The 19,412-nt window shown below is 54.3% G+C and overlaps 1 protein-coding gene across 1 annotated transcript in view; it reads left to right on the top strand.

Moving 5' to 3' along the window:
- Window positions 1-19,412, top strand: part of SHANK3 (SH3 and multiple ankyrin repeat domains 3) — a 356,977-nt gene that overhangs the window by 312,026 nt on the left and 25,539 nt on the right. The window contains 3 exon segments of the mRNA XM_075708911.1: window positions 3,603-3,730; window positions 5,875-5,980; window positions 16,365-18,690. Coding sequence (XP_075565026.1) covers window positions 3,603-3,730; window positions 5,875-5,980; window positions 16,365-18,690 — 2,560 coding nt within the window.

Consider the following 19,412-nt stretch of genomic DNA (forward strand, 5'->3'; position numbering starts at 1 on the left):
AGCTCCAAGGGCGTACCCGAGTTAGCTGGGGGAGAGCTAGTTTGGTTATTAATTGTCCGAGCTCCAGGTGGAGAGGGCCACCCACCATGAAGGCCATGCTGTCAGTGCCCCAGCTGGCTGGGGTAAAGCTGGTTGCAGCAGGGCTCCATACCTGACGGTTGCCCTGCGCAGTGTCCGTGTGGACATCGCGTGAGGGATGCTACAAAGACAGGAGGTTCTTGTCAGGGCTGAGAGACAGTAATGGACAATCCTGAATGGAGCAAGAAGGCTCGTCCCATGCCAGCGCACGGCTCTGCATTTCTCCAGCACAGGCACAGGGTAGAGGAAGGGAGCCTGGAGACCTGACCCCATAGCCTTTCAGAAGCAAAACTCTCCCTGTCCTGGTAATGTGAAGCTAGAGAACTGTTTCCCAAGGAAACAGTGAGGGACTAAGTCTTCCACCGTAACAGTGATGACATAGGAAAGAAGCTGAGCAGAGCTTACAAGCGGGAGGTCTCTGAGGGACCTCCCCAGACCTCCTCTATACCAAGCAGATCTGTCAGGACCCAGAGGTGGAGGCAACACAGAGGTCCCATGGATCAGAATGATCAGCTGAAGGTCAGCAGGGATGTCCTGACATTGAGCACGGCCGTCTCCAAGTGCATGGTGGAGAGCTCCTGACGCCTGGGACAGCCAGAGCCATCAGGGTGCACCCATTCCCGAGGGGTCCCTCTTTTCAGGGTGGCTCCAGCACCACCTCATCCCCCACCCCAGGAGCCTGGAGATCCACCCCAGGATGCTCTTCCATCTCCTGCAAAGGCATGGCAGATACACAGAGCAGTTAGTGGTGATTTGTCTCCCTGGTCTCTAATGGCAATGCAAGACAGAAAGTGGAGCAAAGCCAGAAGCGGAGGCAGGTGGAGAGGGCCGAGCATCGCTGTTACTGCTCTCGCAGCACTGGGGTCTCCAACTAATGTCAGTACAGGGCTGCCCAGAGCAGCTGCCAGAGACTGATGAGGCAGGTTTGCAGCACGTGGTCTTCTTTAGAATCAGCCTCCCCTCCTGAGGCTTGGCTGTTAGAGGTCCATGCGGTCGCTCAGCGGTGCTTGGCCGCAGGGGATGAGCCAGCTCCCCTCTGAGCAGGCTGAGCCGCCCCGCGCCTCTTGCGGTGAGCGCAGCGTGCGAGTCACACGGCAGTGAGGAGGAGAAACCATGAAGTCCCTCAGAGACAAGGATGGTTGGCTGCTGGATGTCTTGTGCCGAGGAAGTCCAGGAGCTGGCCTGAGCTGTTTCCTTGGGGCAGGTGCAGGTCCTTAGTCCCAGGGCATTGGTGGATATCTGCCACCAAGGGTGCTGGCCTCGGGACACATAAGTCCCCTTGGCAAAGACCACTTGGCATCTGTGTTGGTCTAGGGCTTGCTCCTCCGCAGACTGGGCTTCGGAAGTGTTTGGGACTCAATTTTAGTTTCCGTAACTCAGGAATGCTGGCTCACAAACTGCCACGCAGGCAGCTGCCGTGGCCGCAGTGTGCAAGGTACTGAAGCTGGCCCATGAGTTGTATGAGCCCCAGGCGGGGTTTTGTAGGTTTGTAGGAATGCAGGCCTGATGGTCAGAGCTCTGAGGGCTCTCGGGTCACAAGGATCAGCAGCTCCCACACCACAGCGGTGACATTTTTGCAGTCCCAAGTTCAACAGCCAGGCTGGAAAGAGCCCAGAAGTTTACAAGCTCTACCTGAACGCAGGCAGAGCTTGTCAGCCTTACGGGATGAACGCTGCACGTGTTCTCCCCTCTCCCTGGGCAGCTGACGGGGGCAGTGGATCGGTTGTGCCGTGGAGGTGGAGGCGTCCAGTCTTGATGAACGCCAAGGCAGACCCATCAGCTGCAGCACAGCGTGATGGCCACGCTCCAGTGCCGGCTGGCACCATTTATGACACGGACAAACTGACAGACTGACAGACTCAACCCTGCCCAGCCCAGGGAGCTGTAGGAGCAGGGGGCAGCCACACCTGAGCGGACCCTGCCCGGGCTGAGCACCAGCCCCACAGCCTTCGTTAGCCCGGCTCTGCTGGACCCCGTCTGGCTGCACGCGGAGGGAGCTCAGGAGGGGTCAGTGGTGATGGTGGCCAGCATCTGCCTGCTGCCCTTCCCTGCCTTGCTGTCCTGAGCTTCGGGATGTTTTACGGCCCCAGCCAAGGCCCCAGCGGCAGCCGGGGCTGGCGCTGTGTCCGAGTGGGTTTGCCGTCCCGGCACGGGTGGTGCGAGCGCTGCCGACGGGCCGCAGGCAGGGGCAGCGCAGCGAGGGCTGGCTGCTCCCCGAGGACAGACATGGTCTCACGGCCGGGGTCCTGACAGGCCCCGCTGCCCTGAGCGCCGTGGGCAGGGCAGACCGAGGTCTGACACCTTCAGCCACGAGTCCAGCCCGTCAGGCCGGTCTGTAGCGATGAGGCAGAGCCGAGCGCGAGCCGCGTCGGGGTCTGCCCTGCTGAGGCTCACCGGGGTCGGGTGTAGCCCAGAGATCTGCGGGCAGGCCTGTGGTGGCAAGGCAGGGCCGAGGTCAAGGCTGGGAGCTGGTGCGTGGGTCAGGCCCGCGGTGGCACAGGCACGGCCATGGCGGCTCTGCAGATGGAGCCGCTGCACCACAGCCCGGGCGGCACTGACACCCCCGGTCTGCGCGTACCGGAGCCCCGGGGCCCACGGACATGGGTGTACGTGGGGCCTGGTCACGCCCGTCAGGGCCTTTAGGGCACATGAGTCCACTTGAGGAGGAAACATCCCAATTTGTCCCAAACAGGCACTGGAGTGACACTGGTTGTGCTGGAGCCGGACCGAGTCCCGTGGAGTCCCGTGGAGGTCTGCGTCGCTGGTGGTCCCTGCAGCACCTGGGTTACCCCCACCTGCTGTAGCGCAGCCGCTGCCCACACCCCGCTTCGCCCAGTTAGCATCATAAAATCATAGAATCAGTTAGGTTGGAAAAGACCCTTAAGATCGTCAGGTCCAACTGTAAACCTGGCACTGCCAAGTCCACCACTAAGCCATGTCCCTGAGTGCCACACCTACACATCTTTTAAATACCTCCAGGGATGGTGACTTGACGGGGGGGGCACTCGGTCTCATTCTGAGTATCAAAAATATATCTGGGCAAAAATTTGCTCTTTTAATGTAAGGACTGAGGCTTCCTCAAAGCGCAGCACAGCTAGGAGCGGTCGCCCCGCCTCGGGAGCTGGCAGGTCGGACCCCAGAGGTCAGGCGGGCTGGTCGGGGTGCCCGGGAAGCACGGATGCACTGGGTGCAGCCGGGGTGGGAGAGCGGCATGGCGCGGTGCCGCTGCGCCGGGCTGCCGTCTGTGGGACCCCCAGCTGAGCCGGGTCGGTGCCTGGTTGTGCATCGTGGTGGGTGGGCGGCTCCAGAAGCACCTCCAAAATCTTCGTTAGCCACTGGCTAGGGAGGAGATGATGGAGCAGCCGCTTCCTCGCCTCTGTGCTCGCCCGGCCCACGAGCTGCTCTCCCTATGGGGGCGTTCGCTCCCTGTTTAGCCGCGCTGCAGGGGATGGGCCTGTCGTAGGGGAGCTGCCCCGGTATGGCGGCCCTTGCTAACCTGTTTGCTTTTATGTTTGGATTTTCAGAGAAACTGGATGAGATTTTGGCAGCAGCCGAGCCCGCGCTGAGAGCAGACATTGTCGAAGCGGATTCTAGGGCAGCCACTGTGAAGCAACGACCAACAAGCCGGCGCATCACGCCAGCAGAAATCAGTGTGAGAGAGGAGGGCTCGCGGTGGGAGAGGGAAGGGCGCATCGTGCTGTGACAGACACTGCCTGCCAGCCCTGAGGCTCATGTTGGGGAGTGGGTTTCCCCAGGGGAGTGGAAGGAGAGGGTCTGGGGGAGACGGAGACACAGAGCAGGGGTCCAGGCAGGCGGTGGAGGAGCTGACCCGGGCTGTTTGGCACCCGCGTACCGGTACAGGATTGCCACAGGGAGGACGTAAGAGCAGAGCTGAAGGAGTGTGGAAAGCTGAGCTGGAGAGCTTAGTCTGGCTGCAATTTTCTGGATGTGAAGCTGGAAATTAGGAGGAATCAAAGAAGAGAAAAACGCCGTCTTTGAGGGGAAGCATGGATGGAGTAGGAGTGGGGCTGCCAGCTCCAGGCTGTCTGGATTGTGAAAGTGCTGCAGGCGGTGGGAGGCAGCTTCTGGAGCAGGAGGTAAAATGGGACAGGCTGCTTCTGAGCAGAGACTGGCCTGAGCGAAGCCTTCCCACGGGAGGAAGGCTGCTGCTGGAGTCGGCATCGCTGTGCCACCCCACCCTGGGCACAGAGTGCCGGAGAGCCGGCGGGGGGGAGCAGGCAGGCAAGGGGGAGCAGGCAGGGAGGAGCAGGCAGGGGAGAGAGGGCAGGCAGGGGGAGCAGGCAGGGAGGAGCAGGCAGGGAGGAGCAGGCAGGGAGGAGCAGGCAGGGGGAGCAGGCAGGGGAGAGAGGGCAGGCAGGGGGAGCAGGCAGGGAGGAGCAGGCAGGGAGGAGCAGGCAGGGGGAGCAGGCAGGCAGGCAAGGGAGAGAGGGCAGCCAGGGAGGGGAGAGGGCAAGCAGAGAGGAGCAGGCAGGGAGGAGCAGGCAGGCAGGGGGAGCAGGCAGGGGGAGCAGGCAGGCAAGGGAGAGAGGGCAGGCAGGGAGAAGCAGGCAGGAGCAGGCAGGGGAGAGAGGGCAGGCAGGGGGAGCAGGCAGAGAGGAGGAGGCAGGGGGAGAGGGCAGGCAGGGGAGAGAGGGCAGGCAAGGGAGAGAGGGCAGGCAGGGGGGAGCAGGCGGGGGAGCAGGCAGGCAAGGGAGAGAGGGAAGGCAGGGGGAGAGGGCAGGCAGGGGGAGCAGGCAGGGAGGAGCAGGCAGGGGAGAGAGGGCAGGCAGGGGGAGCAGGCAGGCAGGGAGGAGCAGGCAGGGGGAGCAGGCAGGCAGGGAGGAGCAGGCAGGGGGAGAGAGCAGGCAGGGGGAGAGAGCAGGCAGGGGGAGCAGGCAGGCAGGGAGGAGCAGGCAGGGGGAGCAGGCAGGGAGGAGCAGGCAGGGGAGAGAGGGCAGGCAGGGGGAGCAGGCAGGGAGGAGCAGGCAGGGGAGAGAGGGCAGGCAGGGGGAGCAGGCAGGGAGGAGCAGGCAGGGGAGAGAGGGCAGGCAGGGGGAGCAGGCAGGGAGGAGCAGGCAGGGGAGAGAGGGCAGGCAGGGGGAGCAGGCAGGGAGGAGCAGGCAGGGGAGAGAGGGCAGGCAGGGGGAGCAGGCAGGCAGGCAAGGGAGAGAGGGAAGGCAGGGGGAGAGGGCAGGCAGGGGGAGCAGGCAGGCAGGGAGGAGCAGGCAGGGGGAGCAGGCAGGGGAGAGAGGGCAGGCAGGGGGAGCAGGCAGGCAGGGAGGAGCAGGCAGGGGGAGAGAGCAGGCAGGGGGAGAGAGCAGGCAGGGGGAGCAGGCAGGCAGGGAGGAGCAGGCAGGGGGAGCAGGCAGGGGGAGCAGGCAGGGGAGAGAGGGCAGGCAGGGGGAGCAGGCAGGCAGGGAGGAGCAGGCAGGGGGAGCAGGCAGGCAGGGAGGATCAGGCAAGCTGCAGAGAGGGAGGGAGGGTTAACCCTTCGACGGGCAGTAGCACAGGTTTTGGAGACAGCTGGATGGGCAGCCCGGAAGACGGACTGTTGAGGGTCGAGGTGAGGAAGGGTCCGTCCTCGTCCCCGGGGAAGCCTCCCCTCCTGGGGCTGTGGCGGTCCCGGCTGCAGGTGCGGGGCGGCAGGGACGGGGTCTGGCGTGCGGACTGGTGTGGGGGTAGAGCCGTGGCTTCACCCGCAGCCAGAAGGATCGGGTGGCCTCAGTGGAAGGGCTGTGTCCTTTCAGCTGAGTCTCGCTGATGTCCAGAACGGAAATTTCCTTTTTTCTCTTCCAGTCACTCTTTGAACGCCAGGGTATGGCAGCACACTCGGGGGTCCTTGCGGGAGCTGAGAAGCCCCATGTTTCACTGCGCAAAGGAATTCCACGGACAAAATCTGTAGGTAAGGCAAACTGGGAGGAAATCCCTTCCTAAAGAGGAAAGGTTGTCCCCGTGGAGCATTTGTGCCTGCACGGGAGCCAGGAGGAAAGACTCAGCCCTCTTTACTGGCTTGTAACTAAAGATCTTTGAAGAGGGGGATGTTTAATGTGATTTCTGCTTTGAAGGTTGCATGTGTCCTGAGAAACCTGCTCTGATGCTGACACTGGTCCTGCTCTGAGCAGAAGGTTGGACTGGAGACCTCAGAGGTCCCTTGCTCGCTGTCTCTTTACGGCACTGCCAGGGATAGGGGAGTTTCTCCCACCCTCCGTGCTGGCAAATGAGGGTTGGTGAGTGATTTTCTGTCGGACCACATAGTGGCGGGGCTGGGCGTGCAGTGTGCTGAAGGCGTGGGTGGTTGAGAGTAAAACCGTGAGCTGTAACAAACTGAGACGGTGGAGCAGGTAACTGAATTTTTTTCTAAGGAAAAACAGGACAGGACCTGGAACAGGCCCTTGTCTGTGGGCTATGTCGGGATCTTTAGACCCCGTCCCAAAAGGTTCGCAGTGCAACTAAACCCAAGAATATGCTGGAGAAGGGAGGTGGGAGGACGAGGCAGAGTGAACAAGGGCTGGTGGCACAATGGCAGTATGGGGGTCTCATGTTCTTACCTTGATTTTGTGTATCTGGGTTTCATCCGGGTGGTAACACCAAGCCACGGCGTTGGCAAGGTCTGAGGGCTGTGCAGGTCGGAGCAGGGGAGAGTGCGTTACCACTTAATGTGGAGAAGCTGAGGGGGCAGAGAGAAAAGCAGCACGCTGTGTGGCAAGTGCTAATTTTAAGTAACCCCAGGGCATCATTTGATAGTAATGGTGATACCAAAACACAAAGTAAGTGAATAGAAAGTAAATTCTGCTTCAAGCTACAGCTGAGAGCAGCACAATCCCAGCAAGAATGTAAAAATTAGTTGAAAAATGCAAGGGTTAGTATTCCAAATGTATTTTTTAATGTACATAGCCACAGAATTGCAGTGCATACATGCCTCACATTTGTGTTTGTGTGAGAGCAGCTGGTACCTGTAGGCCCACATGAGATTGGTCTGAGAGTAGTAGATAGCTAATCAAATGTGTGTATGATTAATCTGAAAAACAAACTAGGAGAGATAATCTTTAAAAAAAAAAAAGAGTGGGTATTTAATGGGCTGCCCTGGTGTGTACTTATGCACCATGTTGATCACCCTGCTGTCCTGCCATGTAATCTAGGCAGAAAGCTCCCGTCACTCTGACGAGCTGAACTAGAACCTGGGCCGAGCAGAGGATGAGGTGGAGTGTTGGAAGCAAGTGCAGGCATTAATTAGTTGCTCACATGTTGCAGCGCTGTTAATGTGCATGGTAGAAAGGGAGCAGAGCTGACTGCCTTGGTGCCTGGGATCGCCACAGCAGCGACCCATGGACTTGCTGGAGTAGAAGTAACCAGTTCATTTTCTCATGAAGGTAAAAATGATCGGGAGCACAGACAGGATGGGATCCATCTCATCCAGCCTTACATGTTAACAGTGCAGAAATCTCCATCCAAGTAAGGTGCCCAGGAACCTGCTGTAGTGACCAGAGGGAGAAAGGCACTTTTAAGATGATTTATCTGATGTCTTGATCTTAGAGGTGAGTCCTGCGCAAGTGCACATCGACTGAGGGGTATCTAGTGACTGCTGAGGGGTACGGCTAGCTGGCAGACAAGTATGCAGTGGCCAGTGGTGTCTGAAGTGCAGCTTTATTTTGCAAACTGTATCCTAGACATTTGTTTTATGTGTAAGAATGTGAAAATGCTTCTAAGCAGAAGTTGTTCAAGGTTCAATCAAGCCGCAAACAGCTGGAAATCATGTTAAAGAGGATCTATTGTGTATAATAGCATCTTAACCCAGTAATAGATCGTAAACTGGAAAAGTATTCATTAAATATGAAATACTTGCCTGTGAGGAGCTCCTTTCCGCTTGTGAAAGCAGAGTCAATGACTCAGGAAGTCCCTCTAAAGCTACACCTCGTTGTGTGACACTCATTGCACAGGTACGCTGTCAAGGATCTCGGTATGCAGAGAACTGTGAAGAGAGGGACTCGAAGCTTGTAGGGTTTATACAGCTGTAAGGTTTGTGTGTAGGTTTTATGTGCTCATGAGCATGGAGTGTAATGTCCCATGTACATCTTTTTTGTTCAGCACCTAGAGCATTGAGACCTGATCCTTGCACGGGTTTCCCAGCCTTTGCAGCTACACGCACCATGCAACAAGGGGATTAGAAACGCTAGATTTAATCTGCATCCGGGAAGATTAAAAGCAGACCTGGAGATACCCTGTTTCTGAGCAGGAATGGCTGCAGCTGTCACGAGCACAGCATCCAAGCACAACCTGACAATAAATACAGGGAAAAAATCACACGTAGCTCTTAATTATGCTCGGTCCAAGAATGGCATGCGTCTTGCTGCACCAAAAGGGAACAATTCCTGTTGAGGAGGGGACAGCAATTTCTTGTTTCCAGTTTGCCTGCCACAATACACACCAGGAGCAGTGCCTCTTAGAAACCGGCTAATTTTTGTGGAATTCCAGATAAGCTAAAATAGAAAACAGCCAAACGGTAGAAATTGGGTTGCAATTGGCTTGTTTTAGAAGTCCTTCTTGAGCTGTCATTTCACACCCACAATGACAGGCTCATACGCTGTACAGTCAGTTGACTTCATGATAAAAATCACTACTAAAAGCAAGGAACTAGATGAAAAATAAGCAGGGGTTGGTTGGTTGGATGGTTTGGTTTTTTGGTGAAGAAATGCTCTGAATTATTTGCATATTACACAGCTGGTTTAGACTCCCAGGAACTTGTGACAAAAGATAAAAGCATTTCATCTTTGCACCTAAAAATTTCTTGAGACAAAGGTAGTTAACCCTCGACTGGCTACAAAGAAAGCAGAACAGAAGAAATATTTCAACAAAAAATGTGAAGAAAAGAAATGCATTGCAGTGGGGAGGCTGATAGAAAAGAAAATCTCTGTCAGACTTCCAAGATAGCTACCACGCCATCTGCTCCAGCATCAGAAGTTAAAAACACTTGAAAGTCTGCAGAACCATCATGGTACTCGCTAAGTCTCTCCCCTGAGCAAATTCAAGGTGATGCAGACGGTGGTTCTGCATGGACAGAAGTCGCGTGTGTCATGTCAGTTAGAAGCACGATGGGCTGCAGGCGCTGGGTGTAGGTGGCAGATGCACCTTACTGACTCAGCGTTGCCACCGCTGAGGAAATAAGGGGTGGCTTGGTGTTCAAAAAGACAGTGAGGGTGCCGGGCTGCTCGTGCTCTGCCAGCTCGGGGGTGCGTGTGCATCCGTCCCTGGCTGCGCGGGTCTGGCGGGGTGGGGGCAGCTCTGCCGCCAGAGCTGGCAGCCCTCCCCGATCCCGCTCCAGGACCATCCTTCCCTGTACGGATCCTGGGTGAACTCCCCGTGCTTTCCCCTCTTCTGAACAGCTTCTCAGGTTCACCCTGGCTGCAATTTAAGCTTTGTGCCGTAGCAGCCAGCACAGTACTGTTCTTTCACTGCTCTCTGAAGGGCAGCAGGCTTTCCTCCTCCTCCTGCCAGCTCCATTGTTGCCTGGAGCTGATGCCAGCCCTGTGCACCCGAGGACGGTGATGCTCACCTGCTTTCTGCTTCTGGACATGAGCGAAGCCGCGGCACTTGGCACCTTTCTGCTGTAGCTCAGGGGTGGCTTTGGGAGCTGCTCTGCCATCCCTGCACAGGGAAAGCAAGGTTGGGAATGGTGGGGTGTGCTGTGGAGAGAGCCACCTCATTAGCTAGGCCAAATTAATGCACAGAGTTAGATTCTCACAGGGATTTAGGCTGTTATGGCAACAGGCCCAAAAGCATTACGGAGAGTTTTTGTGTTTTCCTTGGAGATTAATAATGCGTTGAGCGTGCTGTGAATTGCAGAGAGGGGTTGCCATGAGGCTTGTGGCATTGCCAAGCTGCTCTTCGGGCATGCACCCGGGAGTGTGATTCTCATTTCAGACCACTTACTCTGGGTGCTTGGAGACAGGGTTCTTTGCTGGTCCTTGCTGGTCACTGGAGGCTCCGTTTTGACTCATGCTCTTTATTCCTCATGCGCCGACCGCTGTAGTTTGATCCTCGTGATGTCTTGTTGCTCTTTGTAGGAAGCATATGTGCCCCCCTACGATGAAAACACAGTATATGCTGTTTGAAGAGAACTGAGAGACAAAATCTCAGTGGCAGTTAGCAAAGGGACAGTTTTGTTTGTCATTGAAGTTTAATCTTCCAGTTACGCACATGGAAGATGGACCAGGCACAGCGGGAGGTCACGGGCAGCAAACAAAGGGTTGTGTCATTTGCGACAGACAAATGCTCTTTTCTCAGAGGTCAGCCCCACCTCTACCATCCCTCTGGAGAACCTGGAATAGCTCACAAGGTTTCACGTTCATCTGGGAGCCCATCGGTGTGTGGTAGAGGGTTGAGGTCTGGAGGAGCCATGAGCGCTCGGTTGCTGGCCGCAGAGTGTGCCGGGAAGCGGCACAGGCGCCGTGCATGATCCTGCAACACAGGGGAATAGCAAACGGCAAGTCGGTAATCGCTAGGTTGAGATCTGATAGAATGGAAGGACAGTCTAGTTCAGGTGCTACGAATTTCAAGGAACTGCCTTCCCTCGGTGTCACGCTGCGTGTTAGAGTCTGGCTGGGGCTCATCACTGGAGATTTTTCTTGTCGGCTGATGGCCTGTTCTGTGCATGTGCACCTTGGTGGGGAGATGCTCTGCTCTTTCTTGGGTACCTCTGAGCTGCATAGAAGGGCTCCAAATGCTGCAGCAGTTGGTCAGGCTCCTTCTTCTGCAGTCTGCCCATTGCCTGACGCAACATTTAGCAACAGGCAAGTGTTAAGATAAAAGTGAAAAATGAACATATTTACAACAAGTGATTAACTGTTAACATTTCAATCAGTAAGAGTGGAGTTGGATAAAAGAGAGCCATGCTGTCAGCTACCAGTATTTTAGACAAACTCCAATAGCTTCTCTCTCTATTTCAAGTTAAGAACTGCCAGGATGGTTTCACCGGTCTTGTAGCTCGTCCCTCACCTTTTAGGAGGACCCTTGTCCTCGGCACTGCTGTCACCAGGGGGATTTCTGTATGGCTGTATGCTCATTACCTTGCCGGGGTCTGTGCAGGGTCCAGCCTGCTCCACAAGGATTGAATGCAATTCATAAATTCAATACTTAACCAAGACGTCAGGTTTCAAGCCTGCTCCCGGGGGATTACTGGTTGCCTTTGTTCAACTTTGGAGACTTCCTGAGCAGAACTATATCCTACATAGACAGTAAATAAAACTCAGCAATGATTAGTCTCATGCTTAACTATAAACAGACGCTTCTCTGTGTTAAGGAAGAGGTTTCATTTTGCCCGTGTGATCACATTTAAACATCAGTGAGGAGTTTCTTTCTATCATGAAGACCGTATTTTACAAAATTTGCTATCACAGTAGGAATGGGCAGTGAAAGAATTGGATAAGAGAACAATTTTTACCGATGGGTAAAAAACTGGTTGGGTGGCCGAGCCCAGAGAGTAGCTGTAAATGGAGTTAAGTCCAGTTGGTGGCCGGTCACGAGCGGTGTTCCCCATGGGCTCAGTTTTGGGGCCAGCCTTGTTTAACCTCTTTATCGATGATCTGGATGAGGGGATTGAGTGCACCCTCAGTAAGTTTGCAGATGACACCAGGCTGGGTGGGAGTGTCGATCTGCTGGAGGGTGGGATGGCCCTGCAGAGGGACCTGGCCAGGCTGGACCCATGGGCCCAGGCCAACTGTGTGAGGTTCAACAAGGCCAAGTGCCGGGTCCTGCACTTGGGTCACAACAACCCCATGCAGCGCTGCAGGCTGGGGGAAGAGTGGCTGGAAGCTGCCTGGCCGAAAAGGACCTGGGGGTGTTGGTAGACAGTGGCTGAACATGAGCCAGCAGTGTGCCCAGGTGGCCAAGAAGGCCAACAGCATCCTGGCTCGTGTCAGGAATAGTGTGGCCAGCAGGAGCAGGGAGGTGATTGTGCCCCTGTGCTCGGCACTGGTGAGGTCGCACCTGGAATACTGTGTCCAGTTTTGGGCCCCTCAGCACAAGAAGGACATTGAGGTGCTGGAGCGTGTCCAGAGAAGGGCAGCAGAGCTGGGGAAGGGTCTGGAGCACAGGGCTGGTGGGGAGCGGCTGAGGGAGCTGGGGGTGTTCAGCCTGGAGAAGAGGAGGCTGAGGGGAGACCTGATCGCGCTCTACAACTCCCTGAAAAGAGGTGGTAGTGAGGTGGGTGTTGGGCTCTTCTCCCAAGTAGTTAGTGATAGGACGAGAGGAAATGGGCTCAAGCTGTGTCAGGGGAGGTTTAGGTTGGAAATTAGGAAAAATTTCTTCACGGAAAGGGTGGTCAGGCATTGGAACAGGCTGCCCAGAGATGGTGGAGTCACCATCCCTGGAAGTGTTCAGAAAACCATGGTTTAGTCTAGTCTACCCTTGATTGGTTTAGTGTGGACTTGGTAGTGTAGGTTAATGGTTGGACTGGATGATCTTAAAGGGCTTTTCCAACCTAAACGATTCGATTTTATGCTATTCTATTCTATTCTAACGTAATAACACAGCAACACAATTCAAAGAAAGCCTTGTAAAAGGTCTTTACAGACTAGATGGGCATCAAATTAAACTGATAATTGGAGTTTCAAAAGAAAGAAAAGGAGGTAATTCTGCACGTGGTGCTGCTAAGCTGCAGAGCTCGCTGCTGCAGGATATTGGGAGTGCGAGAAATTTGCATGAGTTCAAAGAGCACTGCCAAGTGTCTGGAAGAAGAAAGTCCGCCAAGGGTTAAACACAAAGGCAGTCTGACTCAGCCAGCTCTTGATCAGCAAACTGCTGGAAGCTGACAGAGTATTTGGGAGGGGCGAAGCGGCACTGCGTGCTTGCTGTGCTCTTATATGCTTCCTCAGGCAATTATTATTGGCCACTGCCAGGCAGCACACTGGGCTAGATGTGCCTTTGATCTGCAAGACTGGAGGAGCGATGCAGAAGTGGAGTATCGAGCAGTGTCATCAACAGAATATAGGGAGTGAGCAAGCTGCACGGAGAGGGGGAGAGGCAGATGAGTAAATGGATGTAGTTGTTTATGCAGGACTCGGATGGCAAGCACGCAGATACAGTGAGCTGTGTCAGAATGGTGAGTTGCAGGTAGTGAAGGAAGCGCCTGCCAAGAATTTGCTTTCCTCCCACCTCTCCCATCAGCGATCTCTCCTGAGTGTTGATTTTCTTGCTGAGGAGCAATAGGAGACATTCATTTTCACAGGGAACAGACATTATTCCCACTATTCCAAGGAGCGGGGTTGTACAGACAGTAAGCTTGGGAAGCAGAACTGGAATGAAGCTGGTCGTCTTGCGTCGTAGGATCAAAGGATAATTCAGGTTGGAAGGAGGAGGTCTCTAGTCCAACCTCCAGCTCAAAGCAGGGTCGGCTATGAGATCAGATCATGTTGCTGAAGGTTTTATCCAGTCTGGTCTCAAAAACCTCCAAGGTTGGAGACTGCACACCCCTTCTGGACAGCCTGTTCTGTTCCTTGACTGTCCTCATTGTAAAATTTCTCCCTTTATCCAGCCAGAACCTCTCGTTTCAGTTTTGCCCATTGCCTCTTTTCCTCCCACCACATACCGCTGTGAAAAGTCTGGGTTTATCTTCTTGATAACCTCCCCGTAGGTACCCGAAGGCTGCTGTTAGGTTCCCCCCAAAAGCCATTCCTTCTGAACAAGCTCAGCTCTCTCAGCCTCTCCGGACAGAGCAGGAGCTCCAGCCCTGACCATCTTGGTGGCTCTCCACTGAACTCCCGTCAGTTCATTGATGTATTTCTTGTATTGGGGACCCCAAAACTGGATGCAGTATTGTAGGTGTTGTCTCATGAGTCGGAGCGAGAGGGATAACCTCTTGCTCTGTCTGTTGCCTTTGCCCCTGTTCATGCAGCCCAGGACGCTGTTGGCCGTTGTTGCTGAGGCACAGGGCCAGCCCACGTTCACCTCACTGCATACCAAGCCCCCCAAGTTCTCTTCCACAGAGTTGCTTCCCAGCCAGCCAGTCCTCAGCCTGCCCAGTTGCAAAGGGTTCTTCCTTCTCAGGTGTGGGACTTTGCATCTGTTCATGTTGAAATTCATGGAGTTCCTGCCGGCCCATTCCTCCAGCCTGTCTAGGTCCTTTTGAGATGTCTAGCTGGTCATTGAACTTGGTAGTACTTCAGATATCATTTTCCATAGTGCTCCCCTCCTCACTTAAGAAAGCAAAAATGGAGGAGAGATGCTTATGGAAAAGAAAAATATCAAGTAGGGAACAGAGAGAATAAAATGAGTAATTGTAGAAGCAGGTATGTAAAATAAAACAAAACCTAATACCCACACCATGAATCCATTTAGATTATCTAACTGTCCTCTTCACCCTTCCTTCACTTGGAATACTTTGCTTTTAACATATTAAAAGATCTTCACAGCAGGGACTGTGAGCTCACAGGGGGAACGGGAGCTACCACACCTAGAACTGTTCGCGGCCGACAGCCGAGAATTTGCAGCAGCCAGTGACTGTTGGTAGTCAGTGTCTCCCCTGGCCTGGCAGCCACTTGGCCAGTCTGCTCTTTGCGGATCAGGGAACTGGAGAAGGATGAACCAGCTTTCCAGTTTTATTTCCTGAAATAGCTCTGTACTCGACACAGTAGTACCTATCTACAGGGTGGTCAGCACATCCCTAAGACAAGCTCTAATGGCTCTAGACCGTGTTCTGTAACAGTCTGGGCATGGTAACAAAGCTCAGCGCTGCATAAATTTCCTTGTTTCAACTCTTGGCCGTTCCCAGGTGAGCAGTAGAAATAAGCATAAAGGCATGACTTTTTTTTTGGATCTTCATGCTGTTAAGAACATGACAGTGTCTATACTGAATCAAACCATGGCTCCATCTAGTGCAGGATCCTGTCTTAAGCATTGCTCTTAAGCAGATGCCCAGGGGAGAGTGAAAACAGGGCAAGGATATGATATTTCTCCTGAATACTCACCCAGGCAGCTACTGTCTTCCGTTCAGAGGTTTCTGTGCACATAATAGCCCACAGAAAGGGCATCCTCCATGGCTTTGTCCAGTCTCTCTTTGAACTTGTTTCGTGCTTCCAATTCATTATGCTACCTTGGTATTAAAAATCCCCAAACTGTGTTCAGCAAAAATAGCATGGCTTTGAACACAGTGATAGTCTGATCAATGTGATGAGATGTAAAGTTCAACGCTCACTGGCCAAAATATTCCCTTTTTCCCCCAGCAGACTCTGCATTTGCAGGCATTTGGTGAAATTGATAATGTAATACAAGGCACAGTTGCCAAGGCACTCTGAATGCTGGTGGACATTACAGAAAAAGCAGTAGAGCCAAAAAAGCAGGTGGTCACCGTGCTGCTGTGCCAAGACGTGGCTTTCTGCCATCTTGAGCATGCTCTCAAGAGCAATTTGAAGCCTTGAAAGCAGCTGAACTGTGACTGAAAAGAAGGAGGTATGGCAAGTAAGTGATGAGCGCAGCAAAGCACGACTTGGTGAAGAGGGGCAGGCTCATGCAGAGGGCTGGAGCAAGCTAGGCTGGTTAGCTAGCATCCATGCAAGTACTTGCACCGTACTTGCTATAGTAATGGATTTTTTTCCTCCTGTTACTTTCCTTAGCAAGATTCTCATACTCTTTCACTGAGCATTACAAGTACCTGAAAAAGCTCTTGCTGTGCACCCAGGTAGTAAATTAGTAGTAAGAATGGCAGGATCTGGCTTCCTTGGGTACTTCCAATTCTTGAAATACATAACTTAAGTTTCTGCTAGACCCTGCTTCTGAATTCAGTCTAGCACATTGAAGCATATGTAACCCCTCGGGGGGAAGGGGGGGAGTGTGACACGAGAACAGCGAGCGGGAGAGTGCGAGAACCCCGCACATGGGAGATGGCACTGTTTGCTGTGAGTTGCACAACCTGGTTGCACTCAGCTGTCTCACACATTGGCAGTTGGGTGTCGGGAGGTTTGATCGAGCAAGCGTTCAATTCTGTCACTGTTGCGTTGGTCTGGAGAGTGTTCAGCCTGGTTGGAAAGTGTTGGGCACAACTGTCTGATGGATTTAAAACAATGTAAGACATTGTGAGAGTTTGTGGCTGCCCTTCTGTGCCAAGCGAACATGAGCAGAGGGCCAAACTGCAAACGCTTTCACCAAGCAAATAAAAGATGAAGTGGAAAGTCACCTCAGAAAGCAAGTGGGTGGGGGAAAGAAGGGGGTGTCATATATCCAATTTGCGGCGACTGTCGCACTCTGGGTTCTCTAGAGACATCCTCTCAGACTTCACTGTTCGTCTTGCTTTCCAGGTGAAGACGAGAAACTTGCTGCTTCTTTGCTAGATGGAAAGTTTCCCCGGAGCACATCGATGCAAGACACTGTTAGGGAAGGACATGGGATTCCACCACCACCTCAAACAGCCCCACCCCCACCTCCTTCTCCATATTACTTTGACACAGGCCCCCCTCCATCCTTCTCGCCACCTCCACCCCCAGGAAGAGCTTATGATACCATAAGATCAAGCTTTAAGCCAAGTCTGGAGGCTAAACTCCATGGACTCCCACAGGTCATTAGCGCAGCTGAGATGTATGATCAGGCGAGGACTTCCATTCCTTACCCTGAAAGGCAGAAGAGGGCCCGATCCATGATAATCCTACAGGATTCCTCTCATCTTCCCGTGGAGCCAACAGAGATCCCCCGGCCTGGCCCGTCTGCAACCCCTCCAGAGAAGCTGAAGAGGAAGGGTAGAGTGATTGACAACCCTTATGCCAACATGGGTCAGTTCAATGTCAGCCTGTTTGCTCCCACCAAGCCGCAGAGGAAGAAGAGTCCTCTTGTTAAGCAGTTACAAGTGGAGGATGCGCAGGAGAGAGCAGCACTGTCCATCACCGGAGGCTTTACAAGGGAGCCCTCTCCCACCCGCAGGAGCCATCGCCTGAGTGGAGTGGAATATCAGCACCACGCCGGCATTGCTCAGGTTGAAGCCACAAGCATCCCCTTTGCCACTGCCATCGCTGGAGTCATGAAGGACAGAGACCGTCGTCTGGATGAGAGGCGGAAATCCACTGTCTTCCTCTCGGTTGGGGCCATTGAAGGAAGCCCCCCCAGCAGCGACATGCCATCCTTGCAGCAGTCCAGGTCTATTGATGAGCGGTTGTTAGGAAGCCGAGATGTACTACTGCCTTCCCCTGTCTCAGCTTTAAAGCCATTAATTAGCAGCTCATCCTCAACGTTCATCCACCCCCTAACAGGAAAGCCCTTGGATCCGAACTCACCACTGGCGCTTGCGCTGGCCGCAAGGGAACGGGCCCTCTCAACTCAAGTCCCATCCCGGTCGCCCACCCCGATCCACAGCCCAGACTCAGACAGAGCAGCACCCCTGTTTGTGGACATCCAAACCAAAGAACCAGAGAGGGGGGAGTTGGAGAGCTTAGTGTCCCCTGTGTACTCACCTGGAGGCAAAGGGGCAGTCGGAACAGACTCTGGGACTTTGGCCCCTACTAAGAGCCAGTGGGGGACTCCGTCCACACTGAGAAAAGAAACTGAGGCAAGAGCAGAAACACCTGGGAAGGAGGAGAAGAAACAAGAAGACAAGAAGTCCATGATTATTAGCATAGTGGATACATCACAGCAGAAGACCGCTGGCCTCATCATGGTTCATGCCACAAGTAATGGCCAAGACGAGATAGGACTTGAGATAAAAGAGGAGAAACCAGCTGTCCCTGAAGCATGCACAGAGCCAGCAGAGTCCCCCAAAGCAGAGACCCAGCCCAGTCCCGTGGGAAAGCCTCCAGTCAGTCCAGCCTCTGACAAGACGCTAGGACAAGGGAGTTCGGAGGAAGAAGTGGAGCCCTACACGGTTACCCTCCCACCAGCTCAGTTGTCTTCAAGTGACGAAGAGACCAGGGAGGAGCTGGCCAAGATAGGGCTGGTGCCTCCACCAGATGAGTTTGCAAACGGGGTACTGGTCACCACCCCTGGCACACCAGTCAGCCACCTGGCTACGCCTAGCACGCCATCCATACCAGCGGCAGCAGTAGCACCTTCTACCACTGGCGGAACACCCTCAGGGAAGCCCTCTGATGCCCCCGTAGCCCCAGAGTCTGCTGCAGACTCGGGAGTGGAAGAGGTGGACACCAGAAGTTCAAGTGACCATCACCTGGAGACCACAAGCACCATCTCTACCGTCTCCAGCATGTCTACGTTGTCCTCAGAAAGCGGGGAGCCTACTGACACATACACTTCCTTTGCGGATGGACAAACTTTTATACTCGAGAAGCCACCAGTGCCTCCAAAGCCAAAACTCAAGTCCCAGCTCAGCAAGGGGCCAGTTACTTTCAGGGACCCACTTTTGAAGCAGTCTTCGGACAGCGAGCTCATCTCCCAGCAACATGCGGCCACTCTGGCATCAGCCAGCATTGGCCGGCCACGCTACCTCTTTCAGAGAAGGTCCAAGCTATGGGGGGACCCCATGGAGAGCAGGCCAATCCATGGGGCTGATGATGACAAGCCAACTGTGATCAGTGAGCTAAGTTCCCGACTACAGCAACTGAATAAGGATACACGATCACTGGGGGAGGAACCAGCCGGGTCCACGCTAGATCCCGGGAAGAAGTCACCTGTGGTCGCGGCACGGTAAGATGCTGGTTGCTGGCCGGGGAAGGGGCGGGTGCAGGGGTTAGGCACCCAGGGGACAGGGAGGTGCATAAGCAGAGCGTAACTGTGCCAAGTAACCCAGGGTGTGTTTCGAAGGGCATTTCAGAGATGTCAGGACTTCTCAGCTGCACAGGGAGAGACAATGCTGAGACATGCTTTCCAGAAGTTGGTGTGATTTGTTCATGGCTCCTCTCTACGCACCGCACACGTAGCGAGCTCGCACTGTTGCTTTTCCCTTTAAATTGCCTTCCTGTTGTTTCATGTTCCTCCTCTGTCTCGATGCTATTGTTGAGCTGCTGTATTTAGTCGTGGGTTTCACTTCTAAATGTTTGCTCCTGAACAATTAATAACAATGTGTGTTTCTCTAGCGCTTTTCATTTCAAAGGATCTCCAAATGTTGTCAGACTACGTATTAGAGCTCTGGTCACTCACTGCTGAGCGGGAGCCATCACGAGGGTGGTCTGTGACAGCCCTTAGAAAGGACACAGCAGCACCACCCCGACCTTTGTTCACTGAGGCAGAGCTCGGCGACGTTTCTGGAACGAGCCAGCTCTGGTGACCTGCAGGGAGGTGTTTTGGCAGGGCACAGCTTGGGGGTGTTAGGCATGGCTCTGGGCAGGGGGGTGCAGCCGGGCGTCCCTCCCGTGGGCACTTGCAGCAGCCGCATCCTGCTGAGCGCAGTGCTGGGTCACACACGTCTC

Source organism: Pelecanus crispus, chromosome 1 (assembly GCF_030463565.1).
Source record: "Pelecanus crispus isolate bPelCri1 chromosome 1, bPelCri1.pri, whole genome shotgun sequence".
Classification (NCBI taxonomy): Eukaryota; Metazoa; Chordata; class Aves; order Pelecaniformes; family Pelecanidae; genus Pelecanus; species Pelecanus crispus.